The sequence below is a fragment of the Dermacentor andersoni genome, chromosome 11 (assembly GCF_023375885.2).
Source record: "Dermacentor andersoni chromosome 11, qqDerAnde1_hic_scaffold, whole genome shotgun sequence".
In the NCBI taxonomy this organism is placed as follows: domain Eukaryota; kingdom Metazoa; phylum Arthropoda; class Arachnida; order Ixodida; family Ixodidae; genus Dermacentor; species Dermacentor andersoni.
The window spans coordinates 14,779,952-14,803,071 of NC_092824.1; the positions used below are offsets into that span (position 1 = coordinate 14,779,952).

Below are 23,120 nucleotides of genomic sequence, written 5' to 3' on the forward strand. Positions count from 1 at the left end.
CACTTGGAACTCTTCGTGGCCAAGTTGTAGAGCCAAGTCATTGGCCTTCTGCCACAGTATCGTTCCATTTACAGGAAGGTGGGCTGCATTTGCTTTCCATAGCCAGCGAAGTAAAGCCAATTCCACATCTTGGTACATGGGAGCACGTACTCACGACCGCTTCGAAGAATATGTCTCGCTCTAGGCCTCCAGTACTTTCGACTTGTTCTTCGATATTGTGGACAACGTCGAGAGGGGCACGCTGTGCCTTTCAGCCAACTCAGTCTTGGAACACGTTTTCTTACCCGCTTCTTGGATCAAGTAGAACTTCTGCTTGAACAGGATACAGAAACTTCTCCTATATCTAGCGATGAGGTCAGAAGGGCCTTGCAAGACATGAAACGAGGAAAAGCGGCAGGAGAGGATAGAATAACAGTCAATTTAATCAAAGATGGAGGAGATATAATGCTAGGAAAAGTGGCGGCTCTCTATACGAAGTGTCTATTGACTGCCTAGTTCCAGAAAACTGGAAGAATGCAAACATTATACTAATTCACAAAAAGGGAGACGTTAAAGAACTGAAAAATTATAGGCCCATTAGCTTACTCCCAGTATTATATAAGATATTTACCAAAATGATCTCCAATAGAATGAGGGCAACACTGGACTTTAGTCAACCAAGGGAACAGGCTGGCTTCAGGAAGGGATACTCTACAGTGGATCACATCCATGTCATCAATCAGGTTATCGAGAAATCCGCAGAGTACAATTAAGCCTCTCTATACGGCTTTCATAGATTACGAAAAAGCATTTGATTCAGTAGAAATACCAGCAGTCACAGGGGCATTGCATAATAAAAAATACAGGCAACATATGTGAATATCTTGGAAAATGTCTACAGAGATTCCACAGCTACCTTAATTCTCCACAAGAAAAGTAGGAAGATACCTATAAAGAAAGGGGTCGGACAAGGAAACACAATCTCTGCAATGCTGTTCACTGCTTGCTTAGAAGTATTCAAGTTATTAGACTGGGAAGGCTTAGGAGTGAGGATCAACAGCAACTATCTCGGCAACATTCGGTTTGCCGATGACATCGTCCTGTTCAGCAACACGGCAGAGAAATTACAATGAATGACTGAGGACCCTAACCAAGAAAGTGTAAGAGTGGGGTTGAAGATTAATGTGTAGAAGGGAAAGATCATATTCAATAGCCTGGCAAGGGAACCAGAATTCAGGATCGCCAGTCAGCCTCTAGAGTTTGTACAGGAGTATGTTTATCTAGGTCAATTACTCGATACTCCCTAATGTAAAATTTGAGCACAGCTACATAGTTGTTTTCATTTCACGATATATTGAGGCAAAGAATTTGAGAGAGACATATAGCTGAACGGGCAATCATCAAAAATCTGGTCTGCGGGTCAAGTGCATCAGCGATTATACTTGACTCGTCAAAGGTTCCAGCCTAATTGCTGGTGCCGCATGGCTTCCATAAAATACTACAAAATTCAGGTCGTGCTTGCAATCAGATTACAAAACAATTGCAAACGATGACATTCGAAGCAAGCATGAATGTGACCAAACAAGCAAACCAAACAAGTGCGAGCGAAAGCTGACATGAACAGACAATAGTATGAAACGAGCGGTCCGGCTGAGACCAAATATGAGTGCACATCAAGCTGTCGGGTGGGTCAGCATGACACCGTTTTCCCAAACGCACGTCACTGAAGGGTCTGCTGCCATTGGTCTCCGCTGTTCGCGGCTCGCATCTTTCATCTTTCTCTGTGCTCGTTCATTGGGTTATGCCACCGACGCCAACGCTCGCCACAGGAACGGCCGCCTAAAAGCTGCGCTGTAAAATCAGCAGAGACACTTAAGCCTGCTTACGTGTGGGAATGCGAAAGCATTGTACCGTTTGTAGACCTTGGAATACCAGGAACGCGTTCATGTTATACACTCATGACGTGGCCCCACCTCCTCCTCGTTGACTGAGCCGTGATGAGCCCTATGATGCATGCACTAACACCTTTAGTCAGCCAGGTGACTGTGATGTAGTGTGTGCAATGATGCACACATTAGGCACGCCTTCAGTCAGCCTGAGCCGTGGAGGCGCCGTGACGTCGAGGAAGTGTGCTCGTCTCACACCCCAGAGGCCCCATTTCAATTACCATCCGGACTGAAATTTACCAAATTTTCTTTCAAAGCCATTAATTTACTTTGTTTACAGGAACCTGCCTGAGAAATTTGACATCGATCCGAGCATTTCTTTTACGTGTTTTTACTGTTTGCATCGTCAGCCATTTTTTGTGCCATCTTTCGGTCACGCTGACGGATTTTCGCACAATGGGGCATATAATGCTTTCGCATTAATAAAGGTGGGCAGGCCATGTAATGCGTAGGGTAGATAATTGGTGGGCTATTAAAGTTACTGAATGGATGCCAAGGGAAGCAAAGCGCAGTCAAGGATGGCAGAAAACTAGCTGGGGTGATGAAGTTGGGATATTTGCAGGCAGAAGTTGGAATTGGCTAGCGCAAGACAGGGGTAATTGGAGTTCGCAGGGAAAAGCCTTTGTCCTACAGTAGTCGCAAAGATAGGCCGATTGTGATACTATAAACCTGCACCACTGCACTACGTCGCAAAAATGCAGTGGCTCTGGCCATCGGCAGTAACTTTTACACGGCAGGCACTGCATTGCCACGCCGCCACTATGCCTACCTACTTACCTCAGTAGCCGCAGGGTTTCACATGTGTGGTTCAGTTTCACAACGCAGGATTCATATTGCCTAGCTGGGGCGATAGCTTCTATCACTGCTCATGGTGACATAGGAATTGGTTGCAGTATTTTTCAGATTAAATAATACTTAATAAAACAAAATTATGTTCAATGTGCACCTGTTTCTCAAAGCAGCACCTACTACTAAACAACTGGCATTTTCACGAGTAACGATTCGATGGCACTTTGTCTTGCAGGCGGAAAGCAGACACCGACTGTCTCAGTGAGGCGGCTCAGCTGACTTGCAAGTAGTATATTTCATTGGCTGTTCATTCCGATGACATTGAGAAAACTAATTTATTTAAGCCCATATTAATCTTGCAGTAAAAAATAAGCGCACTATGACAAGCTGCGCCCAGATCACAAGTGCCGCCGGCCATGACTGCTGCGGTCGGAGATCTAGCCATATTGTCTCGCTCAGCCATGTTTAGATGTGAGCAAAATGCAAGAATGTGCATTGGGCGCACGTTAAAGAACCCCAGGTATTCAAAATTAATCCAGAGTCCTCCACTACCGTGTAGGTGGGGTCTATGCGACAGCACGTACCGTTGTTTGCAAACATAGTGTAGGACTATACATCTCTATTCATAGGTACCTAAGTTACTCATAGCTAGCAAGATTCTTGTTAAGTCTTTCGTTATCGCAAGAAAATGGTTGTTTTTGATAGAGCTTGGAAAAAAATTATTTACCACTACAAATAACATCCCGGCACACATTGCAGCGTAGCATATTGTGCATAATGAAATGTCCTTTCCACAAACATTGTTGCTACACAACAATATTTATTATGTAAAACATAAAAATTTCAGAAAGTGTCATTTTTGCTGCCAGTTGATAAAAACAACAATAAAAAAACATGATATCTAAAAAAACAATATCTAAGGAAATTCAGAATATACATTTGAAAGATAAATAACTCAGGAATAGTGTCTGAAAAATATAAATGCTCAGTACTCCGCCATTCTTCAGACACAAAAAAAATGAAGACCAGTTGATCGCTCATGTCATGCGGTAAAGCAGTTGCAGGATTTTGTGAAGCGTAGGTGCACTCCGCCCTTTTCCCACAAAACGTCTGATTTTTGTTCAACTTTGCAGTCCTCGTAACACATTTTGCAGTTCCGCCTTCTCGGCACCTTCTAAGGATGGTCCGATGAGAAGTCCAAGGAACATATTTCACCAGTTCGTCTAGAGTCATGCACCTCTTCCAGGACCGATCACTCTCAGCATAGCTGAGCAACTACAAGATTATGCATCCAAGCACATCTGTTTACATTTTTGCAGATTGTCTTTACCACCTCTGCAGAGAAAAAGAGTAGAAGGAAATCCCACACCGTTGTAAATTGACTTGCGCCTATTCGTAGGGCTGGGCCGAAATGTGCTACAGGGTGCCCCTTCATCGTGTGAACAGAAGTTTCTTTGTTGCCGATGGCAGCACATCATAACTAAGCAAAGTAGGCACCCTGAAGATAATCAGTAGAGCTCTCAAGTCGTGCAAAAATATTGGCAGATAAGTGTGCACAAAGAGACCGCTGAAGGCCGTTAAGGAAACTCACCGGTGAGCACCTGTGGATGTCCCAAGCTCGCTCAAAATATCGTCACCGTCAGAGCTTGAGTGTCTTTGCTGTCATCTTCTGAATCGTAACTTGAGTCCTCATCAGTAAATTGAAGTGCGGGTGCAGCATAGCTTCAAGCATGACACTTTTCTCGTGACGCAGCTGCGCGGGATGACGCCGTTGAAGCGACTTTCGATAACTACGCAGTAGCACCAGCAGCGCCCCTTGCAGGGATTGTACAAGATAAGCGAAACCTAAACTCTTAGAAACTGGCTGAAAATGCCAGGTCCACATGTTGGACATTAGAAGGACCTTCAGAAATAGACTTTGGTGGAATAAAACGACTCAGACTCCAAACCAAAGCCCACTAGTGAACAGCTGGCATTATTTTCAGTTAATTATCACCGCTCAGCGTTGTTGGACGACAAAGCCGGCAATATAATTTAATTTGTGACTTGCTGAGAGTCATTTGATTAAAAAGTGTTGGTGCTAGTGTGGCGTAATCGTGAGCAGCACGCTTTTTTCTCAAGCGACACAGGAGGTGACAGCCACGCCTCTTTTCTCTAGAGCATACGCACATTAGTTCGCAAAAAGGTCCGTCAAAAATCACAATATCGCCTGAGTGCAAAAATTTAAACTGATTCTGAAAGTGCAGTGCCTGTGCTAACTATTGGGTGGCCTTTAGTAGATAAGAAACGGCTCCAACATGTAAAAATTGTTGATCTAAAGCATCAATCACTGGTGATCGATTTGAATAGGCGTGGTAACGAAAGTATAAAGTCATGTGATTAGCCTCCTGAGCATGTTCAGCAAAATTTGGAAGCATAAAGATTTGTGGTACATTTTCTGATATTCAGTATTTGATTTTAAATCTACCATTTGGTATTCACGCACCCCTACAATTTTCTCTTTCGTTAACCTTGCTCCACCTTATGAGCTTCTGCAGAACTGATTTGCCCTTAACAATTTCCTGTCAGCATCAGTATTCCCATCAGTAGCCCACTATCGATGGTTGCCAGTTGGTATTGTGCCACTCTTCGGCCACTCTTGGTCAGCTAGCGCATTTCATTGGGTTATTCAGGAACTCTTTATTCCGTTTTGCATTTCTGTTTTTGTTTTTCGCCACATGCAGATATTTAAAGTGCCTCCATAAAAGGGGCCTGGTTGGTTCGATGAGTGCTCGTAGTTTTCGCGCTGCTGTCGGCATCATGCCACTCAGCCACAGAAACATGGCATTTGCGCACAACTTTTTGAACTTTGGAAGTAGTGCTGACACGGAAGGCAACTTTGGTTTGTCATATTTCAGCACGGGGTTCACTTCCTTTTCCGAACCATTTCAAAGCTTCCATGCGCTGATATCAAGACATCCTGCGTGTTTTAAAGGTTCCTCTTCTTATCTGCAGCGTGTTAGCATCCTTCAGCCAGGATCTGGCGGCCGCTTAGGGAGTCGAGTTTTTCACCAGAAGACAACCAGAAGTCGAGGTCACCATTGCACTAAGGCTAGTCACTAAGGTTAACATTCTCCTATACTATATCTCGAGAAATTCTTTACGTAGAAAGCTTATTAATAAAGGAAAAATGAGACATCCACCCAGTGGTAGCAATTGCTACAAAGGAAACCCATATGGGTTCCTCGAAAGAAAAGTCTCGCAGTTGAAGAAAAATTCGTCCTGGTCCGAAACTCGAACCCGGGACCACCGCCTTTCCAGGGCAGCTGCTCTACCATCTGAGCTAACCAGGAAGCTAGCAGATGGCTAGGCAAAATCGAATTTATTGACAACTCGAAGCAAAGGCAAGAGTGTGACGTAATAGTTCTGCAGAAACCCACAAGGTGGAGGGAAGTAATTAATAAAAAGAAATAAATGTCTTGTGGCCCTCACGGGAAGGCTACAAATTAAGCTGTGCAGGGTGATATGGGCTGTACTGGTTTTGAAGTGAGGGAAGCTTGCATTAAAATTGAGTATGAAGAACAACTGAGCAATGTGGAAGAAAGTAAATGGGCTGGGAGCGTGTTGAGATATCTCTACAGGAAAAACATTTATTCACAGTGGAGGAAAAGAACTAGGAAGCTTACCAGCAAGTATACGGCCTGTAGGATGGGCAACACAGCAAAAAAGAATGTCAAGCGGAAAGTCAGAGAGGCTGAAATAATCTCATGGGTGGCGGCAATGGAAAAGAAACCTGCCATGAGTAACTACTTGAGAGGAAAAAACGAAATCAGGAAAGAAACAATTTATGATAACTCAAAGGGAAGCTCATTACTTTTTGAAGCGAGATCAGGATGCCTTAGAACACGCACCTATAAAGCGAGATATAAGAAGGAAGAAGAAGCATGTGCTTGCTGCGGTAAAGCTAGGGAAACTATGGAGCATGTTTTATTAAAGTGTGAAGACGTCTATCCAGCGGTTGATTTAGGCACCACTGGCCTCCTTGAAGCATTTGGGTTCAGCGAGAGCAGTGGAAAAGTAAACATGTCTGCAATAGGGATTAGTAAGAGGCGATTGGAGGATTGGTGGAAGAAAAGTAGAGAAATGGCAAAAAACGGAGACGTATGAAAGCACAGGTCGCAATAGGGAATCAGAAAATTTGGTAGTGGGAGTTCATAGTGTTTTTTTTTATTATTATTATTATTGTTTAACCTAGGTATGACATTGGGCAGTATAATAGCAAGAGCTCGGCGGCGCAACCCATCGCCCCATTCCAAAGGGGACGTTCATAACATCCATCCATCCATCCAGAGATATTTGCTGGAGTATTACACTGGCCCCCTGCATTGGAATTGTATATACTGAATTTTTTTTTTTCTTTGTGTGGAGTAACAATGGTGTTTTTATATGCCTTTTCATAAAGTTCTTGTTTAGTTTCTTTCTTTCCTTTCTTTTTTTAAATTCATTTTAATGATCGTGTTGTTTGGGACAAGTACCAGTGAAAACAGCATTTCCTCCTCTACGATTGAAAATTATGTACTTTAGCTGCGAGCATGTTGTGTGATAGGCAGGAAAGTATTTACTAGACTGCCCAATAAACTGCTGCTTTTCCCACGGGCAGGAAAGTGTTGAAGTCACATTCCACTACAATAACTTAATACTTCATGGAGTCAAGCACGGTAACAGTTGTGTGACGAGATCCCGCTTTCCTGGCCTTCTGTCATGTTTCTCCACCAGGTTGGTGTGCGTGTTAGCAGCACTGTCTGCAAGTTCGCCGAGGTCTTGGCCGAGCAGATGCAGCTGTCCTCTGACCTGACGTACGCTGATGCTGTGGCGGAGCTACTCTCCACGTCTGTGCAGCCAGAGGCCATGTCCCCCACAGCCGTGGTCAAGGTGGCCGCGGCAGCTGTTGCCTACTTCTTCGCCATTGTCTGCAATCCGGCTCACTACGGGCCGTCGCGCAAGTACACGGCCGCCTGCGTCTGCTTCCGTCTGCTGTCCACGCTGTGCACGCGCTCCGTTGCGCAACACTTGGCCCTCCGCAATTTGCTCTCTGGAGCACTTGACAACAAGGTGAGAGCGTCCGCTTGACACCACCCGTCGCTCACTGCACACGAAGGGGTTTGCTATCGCAGGCGGGGCCCCCTTATGATGAAGTCGTATCTGAAACAAAACTGCGTATTTAATTGCATAATAATCGCACCCCGAACTTGCCGCAGCGAAATGTCATGCGCCAGGTCTAGCTGATGATGATAGTGCTTACCGTCTGTCGAGTGCTGTGCAAACTACTCTTCAAGACTTACCAAGCGGACTGCACGCGCCAAACAGATTCTTAAGCAGATGCCCCATTTCGTTCCCTTCACTTTCTGCACTTAAAGGAGGAAAAAAATCTACAACCAAACTTGCCTTGGCTTCATAATTTGTTGGCTTTATGATGGTTTTGGTCATCAACAAACAAAAAAGAGGTTCCTTTTGATTTCTCTCATCTGCACTCGAGGGCACGCACCAAATTGTGAGCAGCAACGGCAGTGGCCACGTTTACATTGATCGGATAGAGGTGTACCCTCTTCATATGCCAGCGCTTATAACACAGCTAAGATATTCGCCCACCCTTAGCGGAAACGTGCCATATTAGGATTGTATAAAGACAAATGCTACAGTTTTCACAGCATGCTCGCCATGTGTTTCTATGCCAGTGGCAGCTGAACGTGCCCATCTCTGTTTCTGTCCCCTCAAAGTGGACATGGCTACGTTATTGCCACAGACTTGCCGATATTAACGGTATTATTCATGATTAATAGAGAAGAAACTGTTTCACTGCACGTAAAGTACCGTATTTACTCGATTCTAATGCTCCCTCAATAGTAAAGCGCATCCTTTTTCCGTGACCTAAAAAGAGGAAAAAAAAAAAAACACCCTCAATTGTAACGCGCGCCCGTTCGCTGTGACCCAAAAAACGTCCTTTACAGTACCCCAGGCCTCATTCTTCTATACAGAAATACAACTTGCTCTCATTTGGAAAAACAAGTATTTACTCCCAATACAATAAAGTTGCGATAAATAGATAAAGTCGCAGTTTCGCCCGAAAGGTGCAGCATCGATTGCGGTAGCAAATTAGTAGACAGCTACACGAATAGTAAGGATAGTAGTTTTATCAGCCGTATAAAGTTTTAGACATTCCTTTACTAAATAAATTAACAAGCATGGTGTCACATGTGCACAAGCAAACATGAACATGTCTCGCTGAATGACCACGGAAACCCTTTATCAAGACGCTGGAGTGAGAAAGTGCGGTAGCAGGAGTGGGCAAATTGACCTTTGTGCGGCTTCTCACTTCAACGCGAACTAAGCGACGAGAACACAGCACGATGCGCCTAGATGTGTAGACTGTCTCCATCGCAGATCACTTTCAAGATAGGGGCCGCGCCGTACACAGCAGCCGCTGGAGTAGAACGTCTCTCCTGGTTGCACCAGTCCTGCACGCAAGCTTAGGGAACTCCGAACACCCATGATGCGGCCCGATTTCCGTCCGTCTCCGCAAACGTGAGCACTTTCCTTTTATTTGCTACATCATGATGAACTCGGCGTGTCTTCCTAGTCGGCACTTCCATGCACATAGAGCAAATGGAGCGAACGGGAAGATGGACGGTGGACTAACCTAAGTCATTCCTAAGCACACATACTGCAGCACACATGGAGGAAGCTACAGCAGCTAGGCTCGATGCACGTACGAGTCAGTGATTTTGAAATGCTGATCGCGATATGGTATCGCAGATGTAGGGTCATACTTCATTCTGACGTGCACGTCATTTTTGGACCCGTTCTAACAGAAAAAATGTGCGTTAGATTCCAGTTAATACGGTACTCGTGAAAAAAAAATCTCGATGGGCTCGTTCCGTCGGCTGCCATTTTTGCTTTTATGTCCAGCACTGTTACAATGGCAGCTGCCTGTTGATTGACCTGTCGTCATCCCGCAGTAAACGCATTCTGACACATTCTCATTTTCGCCAGTTTGCAAGGTGGCAGTGTGCTTTGTAGTTGTTTGTCTGTTTCGTTGCCATTACGCCATGGGGTGGTATGCTAGTTTTACGGCCGTGTTTAAGCTTAAAGGGCCCCTGAAACGGTTCGGACAAATGTTGTAGACGCGTAGGGTACAGCGTAAGTAGAACATTCACACCACAATTTAAGTGAAGCGTTACGTATTAATGGAGCTACAAGCGATTAGAAGTTACCCTCCTCCCTAGTCATGCTTTTCCTCCTCAACTCGTTCGCCGAGCGATCGGGGCTAAGCTCCGCCTTCACTGGTTTCGCGTCACGATGCGACGTCACATCGTCCACTTCCGGTTGTTTTGGAGCCCGCCCCCGCCCGCGTGAAACCTCTCCGCTAGCCGCTTGGCCGTCGACCCCAAGCGAGAGCTATCGAAGCAGCGTGTGTTGCGAGCATTCTGTCGTAGCGCCGAACGTGTCTGGTATTCCGGTAACCACAGGCAAGCTGGTCATTTCGGCAAATGACTGGAGGCATATACTCAAGCTGATGAAGGAATTTTAGCGTAGACGTACGTGCGGCCTGATCGGTCTGCACGGTCCAGCCACTTGTTGGCGCAGCGCTTAACCAGCCAAACAAAGCGCTAATATTGCTCTAACCAAGTGTAAAACATTTTAAACATTTGTAAAAACAAAGTGTTGATGATTACACTCCTGCGAAAAATACACACCAGCAGCCAAAGAAGAATACACTTCGTTACTGCTACTGTGTATGGTTGAGCTCTGTGCCACCAGGTGGCTGCACCGTGCAGACCATTTGCATTTGCGTTTCTGCTCATCCCATGGCTCATCCCGTTACGGCACAGTCAAGCGGCCAGACCCTGTCCCCTTGCGCTTGCATTTGCCCTAGTACCGGACTCGCGAAACGCTATTGCGTTAGTAATCTTCCGGTGTAAAGTGACGGCCACAAACGCGCAAGCCCTGGCGCCGATCGGATAGCGGCAGTCCGATGCGCAGCAGCCAGCTCGCTCGTATGCTGCCTTGCAGAGGGACACGATGTCGCAGCTTGACATATTGCCAGTCGCTACGTTTCCAGTCCACAAAGCAACAAAGTCGAATCATAGTGCTCGCGAAAAGACTGAGACCGACTCTGACCGCGGAGCTCTCGTCAAAATGGAGTACGTTGTAACACAAGCAGACGACACTTGCTGTGTGCCGGAAGTGCTTAATTGTATTGAAAAATCGTTCTTGTGCATTCTCTTTATGTTACTTTCTGTTTATAAAAAACAAATGAACTAACATTCCAACTATTACGAAGATCATTTGTTTACTATAAAGTTGGAAAAATTATTAATCACGCGCCCTGGTCAGCCAATCGGATAGCTCGCCCCACTGACGTCATATGGGTGATTTTCGTCATATGGGTAGGGGCGGCTTAAAATTCCGCCTAGCAGCGTGCCCCGATCGGCAGCGCTGTGCATTTTTAAAACCTTATGATAAATTACACGCTTTACGCGGAGCACTTAGATGTGTCAATTAATGATCAGAAGGACCTACTCTAACGACTCAGTACGTTTGTAGAAAATCGTCAAAATCGTTTCAGGGTCCCTTTAAGGCTGTTACATGGCAACCGTGCTGCCAGTAGGCATTTCGGCATTGATGGAATCCAAGTAGGGTACTGGAAAAATAAGTGTGAAGAGCTGATAGCTACTTGCAGGATGTTCCGGGCTTTTTGTGAACCCAAAATGGGTAAGTTCCCTCACGTTGAGGAGGCGGTCCCTGAATACGTAAGGGACCTGCACAAAGACGTTTGTGCAGTATCGTTAGAAATGATAGAGACAAAGGTGCACACAATTTCCAAAAAGCTGGAAATCATCGCAAGGGAGTTCCACACTAGCTCCAGTTGGACGACTCGCTTCATGCGATGAAATTGTCTGTCGCTGAGGCGGCGAACGTCATGCCAGTGGCTCTGATCTGCGTATCAAGACAAGATGATAGACTTTCACTGCTTCGTCACAAGGATCCGTGAAAAGAACAGCTTCCTCTTGTCGCAAATAGGGAACGCCAACCAAACTTCGTGGACCTTCAACATGCCCTGAAATACAACAGTCTGCGAGAAGGGTGCTTGGAGTATACTCTTGAAGACATCTGGTGCAGAGTAGCTGCAATGAACCATTAAGTTTGCAGTGATGGCAGACAGGCGAAAGCTGCCACCATGTGTCATGCTGAAATGCAAGACTGTTCCAAAGGGAAAATTTCCCTGTGGCATCCACATCCACACTCAAGTAAAAGGGTGGATGATAGCAGAAGTCATGGTCGATCGGATCTATACTGTTCGGGGACGAAGACCAGGTGCGCTTCTGCTTCCCTCGCTTATTGTGTTGGACAGTTTCCGAAGCAGTCTTGTCGAGAGTGTTCATGCTAAGCTTAAGGAGCTATGCACGGACATTGTAGTGATCCCTGGGGGTCTGACGTTGCTGTTATAGCCTCTCGACGTGTCACTGAATGAACCGTTCAAGCACAATGTGGATGGCGGCGACCCAACGTTATTTGACACCAAGCGAAAAATCTGAAGATTGTCCGCAGAGGTGCTTTGCTCCTGGATCATTGAAGCGTGGAGCAGTATCTCTGACGACGTAGTGGCCAAGAGCTTTAAGAAGACCGGCATATCCTACGCACTGGACAGGACGGAAGATGACTTTCTGTGGGACTGCAAAGATGCCCCAGTGGTGACACTGCTGGTTCCGACGATGAACCTTGCACCAATGATAGTGGAGATTCAGTCAGACTAGGAATAAAGTGAGGGGTCATTATTGAATGAGAAAACAAAAAATAAAAGGGCAATGTGCAATTCATGTAGTGCCTACATAATTTATTTATGTATTTATTTATTTACCCTCAGGGCCGAAACATTACAGAGGGGAGTGGGTAGAGAATAAATACAGTGCATAGTAACATAATAATAACAAAGTAATAATGAACATAATAGACGTATATCACAAAGCATGGTAAGGTATGGTAAATCCTAATTATACAATATTAGCTAAGGCATATTTAAATCTGGTATTATCGTTAATGGAAACAATGTCGGAAGAAAGGTGATTCCAATCTTGTGAAGTTCAAGGTGAAAAAGCGTAAAGAAAGGTTTTAGTATGACATGGCTCGATACCAACCTTAAAGCGATGGTCAACACGATTAGATATATAATGTGGCTGAAGAATGAATTCGTCACAGAGGGTAGGGTGATAGTAAAGCCGATGGAAAAAGTTCAAGCAAATTTTTTCGGCGGGATGCTAGAGATGGAAGAGACAAATCAGATTTCATAGAAGCTATACTAGCAGTGCGGTTATAACAGAAACAGATGAAGCGAGTAGTGCGATTCTGCACCATTTCTAGTGACGCAACCAAATTGTTAATGCTTGGATACCAGACTGGGGGTCTGGGATCCCAGACTGGAGTGGCATATTCTAGTTTAGATCGAATGAGTGTTTTATATAATAAGAGCTTTAAAGATGAAGGGGCTGCAGAAAAGTTACAACGCAAGTAACCTAACATGCGGTTAGCGTTGTTAATTATCTTCTCAATATGCAGAGACCAACTTAGATTAGAAGTGATATGAACGCCTAACTACTTATAGGAGGAAACCGCGGCTAAGGGAGAGTTGTTTAGGTAATATGGAACAGGACTACTGGATGCGTGAGAGATACGCATCACTTTACACTTCTTAATGTTTAATTCCATTAGCCAAGTATTGCACCAGTTAGATATAGAATTTAAATCTGACTGGAGAATGTTAGCATCGTTATCAGTAACTATTTCACGGAAAATAATGCAGTCGTCAGCGAAAAGATCAATATTAGAAGAAACTAAAGAGGGAACGCCGTTAATGAAAATGAGAAATAGAAGGGGGCCTAATACGGATCCTTGTGGGACTCCAGATTGAACAGGACATTGGTTAGAGGAAAGTTCGTTGGCTACAACAAATTGGGAACGATTTGAAAGGAAATCTTTGATCCACAAATAAAGACTACTATCAATATTAAGTTACCTAAGTTTATGAAAAAAAGAAGTATGTGGGAGACCTTGTCGAATGCTTTAGAAAAATCTAAGTAAATACAGCCAGCTAATGAAGAGCAATGAAGAATTAGGTGCAGTTTATGAGTAAATGATATGAGCTGCGTTTCACACGAAAATGATTTCCGGAAGCCATGTTGAGCTGGTGAGAAAAAGGAGTTAGATTCAAGAAAGGCGACAAGGTTCGAGTTATAATATGTTCTAAGAGTTTGCAGCATGTCCTAGTAATGGAAATGGGTTGATAATTACATGGTGAACTTTTATTGCCCAATTTGAAGATTGGAATCACCTTCCCAATTTTCCATTGGGTTGGAAGAGTTGATGTGTCAAGTGATCGCTGAAATATTTTTGTTATTATGATTGAACTGTAGACACAAGTATTTTTGAGAAATTTGCAATCAATAGAATCATAACCATGTGCAATAGAATCATAATAATGTGTGCGTTTATGCCTTACACAACTTTTATTTTTGGTTATGTTCATGATAGCTGTCGTACAAATTCTGACCCACAACTTGTTTGCGTTTTCGGTGCTCAAATTGTTGTTGTTGTTGTTTTTTTGCGGAAAATTTACCCCGCATAATAATTGCACCCCTAAATTTGTGCAAATTTTTTTAGAAAGAAAGTGCGATCATTATGTCAGTAAATACGTACCTTTTTTATATCCTACATGGCAGAATTGTGTTAATTCGATTTTTCAGTTAATTCAATCCCGACCAAAGGTCCTGCCCGGCCCTATGCATTTATATTTCCCCAAGTATTTGTTACTTCGATACTAAAGTTGGCATTGGCAGGGTAAATCGAACTTGACCAGTTTGCACTCATGCACTTGACCCATGTTTTTAACACCAATAACAACCCCTTTAGTTGCTGCATCTGTCTCAGCGGAGCTTAGAGGACATTGAAAGCATTGAACACACGTCATGTCCCTTGAAAAACTCCTACTTTTAGGCCACCCTAGAAAGATTTTCAAGCAATAACAGTAGCTCACAATGTCTGATTACTGATTACGGTATTTACTAGATTCTAATGGGCGCATTTTGTTTTCCAAGAAAATTGGGCCGAAAATTTCCTGGGCAGTGCAATTGGATACGAAACCAAAACCGCCTTTGCGGTGTTCGTACGCTACTGTATAGCAGGGCTGTATTACAGCGCAGTTCAATTTAAAAGACGTACAGCGACGCTGAATTTAAAAAATATGCCTGCAATTAAACAAAATCGGGCGCGCGTTAGATTCATACTTTAGTTAGGAGCTTTAAGTAATTTGTACATTAGTTTTCTACTTTTGACACACAGAAAGTTGACGTGGGTTTGATTCGGAGGTGTGTTAAACTTCGGCAAATACTGCCAAATAAATGAGCGGTGATTTTTCGTGTTCTTTTTTCTCCTGCATGCTGTTTAATTTGACCCACCAGATAATTAAATCAATATCATTGGTCCCGTCAGGGTCGAATCAACGGAAGTCGATGGTATTCATAATTAAAGGCCAACTGCAACGAAATTCTGGACCAGGTAAAAAGCCCCGTTTCAGATCATTTAGGTATACAGTTGCCTCAGGGGAAAATTTTACGCTTAAAATGCGAGTGGGCGCTTCGTAAAACACTCGCAAAACTCTATGTTTTTCATGCCGAAACTGAAAAAAATTCCGCCATTACCAGTCGCCGGAAATGACGTGCTTTAAAGACTAGAGAACTGGCACCCGGGTCGTCTGCTTCCCTTGCTTGTATGCTGTTTTCATGTATCAGCAGGCAGGTCCTGCATGCCTGCTAGGCCACAGACTCATGATACTCGGCTAGCTACTCCTTGCACTGTGCCCACACTGTTGCGTGCCTGCGATGCTCTTTTGATGCAAAGTATTCTCAGTGTGCAGCCAGTTTTCTCCATCTGGTTGTCTACGTTCAACAGTAGAGCCTTGATACATTTTGCCTCCACTCGAAGAAGAGCCCATTGGGGAGGCCATGGTAAAGGCGCAGATATAGTCCGACTTGATGCGGACGAGATTCATGTGTGACGCAGTATGCTACATCGGTGAAAATTGGACACTCTTCAGTCTAGTGTGGCTGGTGCAGGAATAGAACATGTCCTATCGCACGCAGGAGCCCATGAAACAGGGTGCATCACGCTTTAGCTTGGCTGACCAGCAGCATGCTTGTCAGCCAAGCGATGCAGTTTGACGCAGTTCGATACAGTCAATACAGTCGAATTTTCTCCTTTGACAAACAACAAAGCGCTCTCTTGCCGTGCACTTCTGCGCTTCCGCTGCGGGAACAACTGATTGCCGCACTGCTGCGGGTCACGTTTAAAGTGCTCGGTAAAATTTTAGACGATGAGCAAAATGAAAACAAGGTGAAAGCAGGAGCCACCGTTTCGACAAGTGGACTTGTCTTCTTCAAGGCGACATATGCTTTCCTCACCACAGTATATATAGGTGGGATTCTTGTAAAGGGGAGAGGGCGTAAGGCGGGTGGGTGCAGCAACGAGCGAAGGTGTGTTAGCAGCGAGGATGTCGAATTGAGAATAAAGGAGTGCTGTGCACAAGGCCACAGGTAATAGAGGGCAGTGCACTTCAATATGGAGTGCATAACACAGTGAACAAACACAAGCGCTGTACTGCAACTAGTATTGGTTTATTACTGGATAAGCATACATAAATACACGTTCCAACACATGCACGGAGCACTTGAGCAAGAGAATGATGCAGATAGTAAATTTCCTGTGCAGCAGATTTTTACTCTAAAGGAGTTTGAGGGCACCTTTAATCTGGAGCCATTCACTGCCACGTCCCTTGTAGCCCATCATCAGCCTTGGAAACCAATTGATTAATCAATCATTGCAGGTCTCTTGGCGATTTGGCTCGTGCCCACGACGGAGCACTGAAGTGTCCCTGCGACGACCTCGCTTTGTGCACCTCCTTGACGAGAACCAGAAGTTCGCCACGTCCATCAACTTCCCGCAGAGCCACTCGTCCATAGTGCGTGTTGGTGTCATTGGCTCTGGGCTGCGGAGCGTGCCTCCATCGCCGCCCATCGCAGATGAAGAGGTGGTGTTGAACAAGCAGCTCCTGCTGGAAGCGATCACGGCATGTTGTGCCCTGCCGTGGCGCAATGACAGGCCATCACCCACGCGCACTTCCCCCGTTGGTGGCATGAAAATTGTTGCACTGCTCTTAGTCGAGATGATATCGTCGGATGTCATGTTCAACGGGCTTCCTTGGCCAGATGAAGATTTCCTCAAGGTAATGACCCTTTGTAGTATTTCCTTGTGGTGAAACTTGTATTTATGTTTTTATTATTAATATTTTTCCGTGGATGAGTCTGTCTCGTCCACGTGTTTAGGTGCTCTTTCAGAGTGCCAGTAACAGGATGCGTTCATCCAAACCATTTTGACGTTCTGTCGAGATCTCTGTTTGTTCTGCTAGGGAGCCCATAGACCCTGTTTGTCCAGCAAAGATTCAAGAAGTGGCAGCTGCTAGTTGCATGTTGCAGTACCCATCATGTTGCAGTACCCATCTTCGTTTGACTTAGTCATCAAGCTCCAAAGGTGATTTGCTTCTGCATGAGAGCATTGATAGTGACAGCAGTGTTTTCAGCGCTATGACACATCCAGTAACTCTGATGTCACCGACTACAACAACAGTTTAGATATGGTGCAGCACTGGACAAAGATGGGTGGAACCTTCTGCTAGTGCCTCCTAATTTTACATTTGTGTATTTTCAGACACAAGTTGTGAATTTGCCAGCTCGGTGTTATATATATTTCGAATCTGCAAAAATTTGCTTTGCTATCCAGATATGCAATGAAAAAAGAATTAAATTTTCTGAACACATTTTTGGATATTTTGCCGGCACTTAAGGGTTAAAGGGACACTAATGGAAAACAGGAAGTCAAACTAGATCAACAGATTATTCATCTAGAACTCTATAATCATATCCTGTATGCCAATAAATCACGTTGAGGCATAGAAAAAAAATTCACAGACGATTACAATACTCCCTTATGCAAATTTTTAGCACACTTGTTTAGGCATTTTGAATTCGCAAGACATTGTGGCAAATAATTTGATTCTCAACGACAGAGTCCTGTTGGCGGCGGCACTGAGCCTTTGCTTGGACAGCTCATTGTTCAGAAAGGAAGCGTGAACACAGAAACGCATGCCTCGTGCAGAGCGCATTCTCTAGCGGCGGCGGCGCAGGCGAAGTAACGCATGTGCAATGGGTCTAAAGCCCATGCCAGCGCTTTGCTTCCATATATGGTATCAGTGTACGCGCTCGCCGCATGCCTTGTCACTGCCGTGAAGCATGTCTCATGTGGCACGTCTTTCCTCCTCACCCTTTCACCATACTCTCCTCCTCTGCTTTCCCCCGCAGGAGCGTCTGCGTAAGCAAGTGTTTTACGTGTTGCGACACCACGTACCCAAGCACACAAGGGTTGGACCCTCCCGCGTTTAACCGTGCGGCGCTTAGCCATGTCCGGGGAAAAGGGGATCCTGGGGGTTGAGCCGATGCTGAGTGTTAGGACCTTTAAGGACCCTTGGCGGAGGCAACACACTCGTTTGGGCTCGGCATCACGTAGACGGCACCCCGGGACTGACCCACCTGGGGGAAATATGTAGTTGCCTTTTCCTGTCTCCCTCTCCCTCCAGCCTTCGTATTTCTCTCACTTTTCATCTTTCCTGTCTCCTACTCATTTCTTTATTACTTCCGATCTTCCAGGCAGCAAGGGTTAGCCTTATGTGAGTAGCCAACATAGGTTATGTCATATTTGGTTATAGTGGTAAAGTACAGCTGGCGTTTGAAGGCCCTGTTTTTACTGACCCTGCAGCATCCCCTTGTAAGGCTCCATGGTGGGTGGCTGGCATTGTTGCTGAAAACTGCATGTCTACCTATGGCTACTTCCTTCCCTCCACTACCTGATCGCTCCCTGAAGAGAGGGCGCACCGATGAAATCTTTGAATGTTTTGGTCGCCAAAAAGAAACCTTCCTCCGATTTTACGTCATCCACTCTGAAAAACAAAAAAAAAAACAAGCACGAACCATGTCACCTTTTGTTGTTTCGAAATCCTTAACTCAAGCATTTGGACCAGGCTATAAAGCATCAAAGATGCCTAGCAGCGATCTCCTTTGGAAACTCCGCGACAAAAAGCAACATGAGAAGCTGCATAACCTGGTATCGTTTGGAGATGTACCAGTGGCAGTTACCCCGTGCTGCACAATGGACACCACCCATGGTGTTGTTTCCGATGATGACCTGATAGAGCTAACAGAAGGTGAATTATTAGAAGGCTGGAGGCGATCAAAACGTAATAAATGTTAAGAGAATTCTGCTAAGGCACGACTGAAAATAGATTAAAACAAAGCATCTAATACTTACCTTTGGTTCAAGTGTGCTCCCTGAGAATATTGAGACAGGGTATTTGAAGATCCAGGTCAGACCGTATGTCCCAAACACTCTGAGATGTTTTAAATGCCAGCGATTTGGCCACAGTTCACAGAACTGCCGAGGCCACCAAACTTGTGCTAAATTCAGTGCTCATGAGCACTCCCCTGAATCGTGTGAGAACTCTCTCCACTGTGTAAACTGTGATGTGGAGCATGCCGCATACTCGCAGTCGTGCCCTTTGTGGAAAAAAGAAATTGTGACAATAAAAGTAAAAGAAAACATCTCATTCAAGGAAGCATGCAGGCGTGTGTCCTACCTGCCTAAAGTCAGTTTTGCCAAAGTGACGCATCATGGGGCAGCACCACTACAGCCTCCAGCAGTTTTCCAGCCCACACTTCTTAGGTGCTGGTGGCACCGTCTGGCTGCTTGTTGTCACAACAACCAGCCAGATGGCGCCACCAGCGCCTAAGGAGTGTCGAGACTCTCGCGATCACTCCAAAAAAAAAAAGACAAAACTCACGTCACGGCGCCACAAAAGGGCCTGTGACCTAATCTTCATCTCTTAAACACACAGCACAAAACACATTTATCATAATGGAGACACAAATAATACAAAGGAATGTTAGAGGACTTCATAACCATGATAATATTAGAGAACTCCTACAAAAACATAATCGAAAGTTGCTGTGTGTCCAAGAGACACATCTGAAACCTACGAACACAAATTTTCTTCGAAATCACACCATCTTTCGAAAAGACCGTGATGAGGCTAACGCCTCCGGCGGTGTAACAATAGTAGCCAACATGTCTGTAGCTTACCGACACGTCGCCCTTCAGGCGTCCCTTGAGGCACTGTCAGTTTGGGCCATTCTTAATAAGTTGGTCACTGTATGTACCATTTATATACCCCCAAACCACCATCTCGAAAAAACACTTTTATAACCTCATTGATCAGCTTCTTGAGCCTTAGATGCTCGTGGGAGATTTTAACGCTCACAACACGATGTGGGGAGCCTCACGATGGGGCACGAGAGGTCGACTCATTGAATACTTCCTTTTAAACTGTGGTGTGTGCCTCTTGAATAAGAAGGAACCAACCTATTAGAATCCTCACCATAAGTCATACTCGTCAGTAGTCCTGTCAATCGGCTCCACTTCTATATTCTCTTATTTAGAATGAGGTGTAATTAAAAATCCATTTGGAAGTGATCACTTCCCAGTAACATTGAACTTAGTAAACCAACTTGACTTCCCTCCGCACGTCCCTCGCTGGAAACTGGCCTCAGCTGACTGGGAATGTTTTAAGGAATTCACCTATTTATCACAAGACTTTATAGATAATTTTAATATAGATCATGCTGTTTCATACCTTACCAATGTTATCATTGACGCCACCGAAAAGTTCATTCCTTAAACAAGTGGCACCCCATTCAAAAGATGGGTCCCCTGGTGAAATGACGATTGTAAAGAGGCACGGAGGAGACAAAATAAAGCTTGAGGCAAACTATGTGAATGTCCTACAACCGAAAATCTATTAGAATTTAAACACGTTAAATCCCAGGGACAAAAGACGCGACGACAGGCAAAGAGAGCAAGCTGGCAAAGGTTTCTCTCCAGCATAAATTCATATACTTACTGAAGAAGCTAAAGTATGGGATGGGCTGAGAAGGCTAAAGGAACAAGAAATTAATTTGTCGTCCCTAGTGGGCAATGAAGTGAACAGCTTGGAAGACCAAGCTGATGCTCTTGGCAAACACCCCCACAGCATAGTGGGGGTTGAAAGACGGCGATAGCGAGGAAAGTGGAAGAGGAGGGTATGGTGAAAGTGTGAGAAAAGAAAACATAGTGTCGCGCAAGACGTGTTCTGCGGCGATGATCGCTATGAGATGACATTGTTTGTTCTCCATTGACACCATCAATAAGGCATGCGGTCCACTGATACCATATATCGAAACTAAATGCTGCATGACCGGAGGTCTGTCTGCGGCAGCTGCTATGAATCGTGCCCATGCATCACCCACGCGCTGCCTCTCGCGATCTCTAGATTAGCGAGGCAGTCGCACCACACTTTGCTCCATTTGCAACATGCTCCATTTGCCGCACAAGACAGCTTGTCGGTGCTGTCAGATTTGGCAGATGTAGCTGTAGAGATGAACTTGGGACGACAGGGCTAGGTGAGCAGGATTTAATTGCAGGATTTACATTTAAAGCAGGACATACATTGGCTGACTAGCGCGACTCCCATATGGAGCCCGCAAAACTAACATACAGCAAACAGTTTACGAGCACACAGCTCACTAGTTCATTTCTAGCATGACAAGGAGCACTCAGCTCCCGACAACGAGCACGACACGAGCACAACCTGGCAGCCGGCAAACGCTGCTTATAAGCCCTTGCTCGACGTCATAGTTTGACGTCATCGTTCGGCGGGGACGGAGCAGGAATGGTCGGGAAGGTTCGTCCAAGCATTGTAAACTTGCCGCCGCCCCGCACTATCGTTTACGCCCAAACACACTCAAACACACAGGTGCGAACCCATACACACAAAGGCTCCGGAGGCGACGACCGAGGGCTTCGTAGAACTGTGCTCAGTCTCGGGTGGTGCGGCCAAGTACCACATTCCTGAGCTGACCGCGCGCCACGTGGCTGCCGGTCATCCGCAGTTCTCGGTACCGCCCAGCTTTCAGTGCCGACGTCAGAGGGCTTTGTAGAACTGCTTTGTCCCGGGTGGCTCGGCCAAGTACCAATTTCCTGAGTTGATCGCGCGCCACGTGGCTGCCGGCCATCCGCAGTTCTCGGAAGGACGCTTCGACTGGTGGGCTTGGAACACGTGCAGCGGGCTGAAAGCTGGCACGTTGCCACCCCGTATGGCCATTCTTAACAGCTCCTCCATGGCCCGGAAAATCTCGCCTGGCCAGTGCTGGCAACCGCTGGGCAGGAAGAGAATGGCTGGCGAGCAAGACGATGGCTTTGCTCTCTGCAACCCCTGCGTACTTGGAATGCCTTCAACCATCTTACAACAACTGGCACAGAAGAGCCGACCTGGCAACACAATACCGCTCAGCGTTCAAACGCCCGGAATCAGCTGCTAACCCACCAGGCCTCCTATCACAATTTCCATGCAAGTCACTCAACTGGGAATCCCAAATTTTGCCCCAAAATTTCGTGCCGCCAAAGCGAGCGTTCACGTTCCTCCTGAGTTCGACCAAACCCGACCGTCGCGCTGCACAAGAGTAAAGGTTTACGCAGAATTAAACCGAAGCCTTTCAAACACCAATACTCAATCATAACTTCAGCAGCATAACTTCGCGAACAGCCTGTTCCTACCCTATCACAGTGGCGTACTTATCTCATGTACTGCTGCCACTGAACCGTCTGGCCAACTCCACAGGTACGTCATCACAGACGCGCTAAGTTTGAGGTCCCTATTCCGAACACGTGCTTGCATCATACAAAGTTTTTATCACGCTGACTCACATTTGTTCCTTTAATCCACACAGGACACATTCCTTAAACCAACAACCACACTTGCGTAACTTACGCAACACAGAGGAACCTTTGAACAAATGTGTCTTTTACTAACTAGCTCTTCGCACGCGTACTAGAAAAGTCAGAATACGGCTGCCTTCGACACACCCGAGCAACCCAGTCATAAACGTTCTGCTTCCTTCCGTCCACACAGGACATGCGCTAATGGACCTAAGAGCTCTTCTTAGTGCAAATCACGCACTTACTGAAAATCTACGCGTTTAACCTTAGAAAATTCAAAAACACTTAAAAAGAAAGAAGGTTAAATAACACACACGCGCGTTAACGATAGGCCTCTCAACGATAACCTTGACCTTCAGGTTACTCACGCATACACAAAAAGAAAGCCTATATACTTATTAATGAACACCTCGCGAGACTACAGGTTTACTTAAAACGCGTCTTTCAAATCTCGAGCTTCTC

General features: G+C 45.4%; 1 protein-coding gene across 2 annotated transcripts in view; it reads left to right on the forward strand.

The window, feature by feature from the left end:
* omd (integrator complex subunit 5 omd) overlaps positions 1 to 23,120 on the forward strand; it is an 83,489-nt gene that overhangs the window by 52,438 nt on the left and 7,931 nt on the right. For both annotated transcript variants that reach the window (XM_050167356.3, XM_055064428.2), the window contains 2 exons: positions 7,470 to 7,805; positions 16,627 to 17,025. In XM_050167356.3, coding sequence (XP_050023313.1) covers positions 7,470 to 7,805; positions 16,627 to 17,025 — 735 coding nt within the window. The remainder of the gene's footprint in view (positions 1 to 7,469; positions 7,806 to 16,626; positions 17,026 to 23,120) is intronic.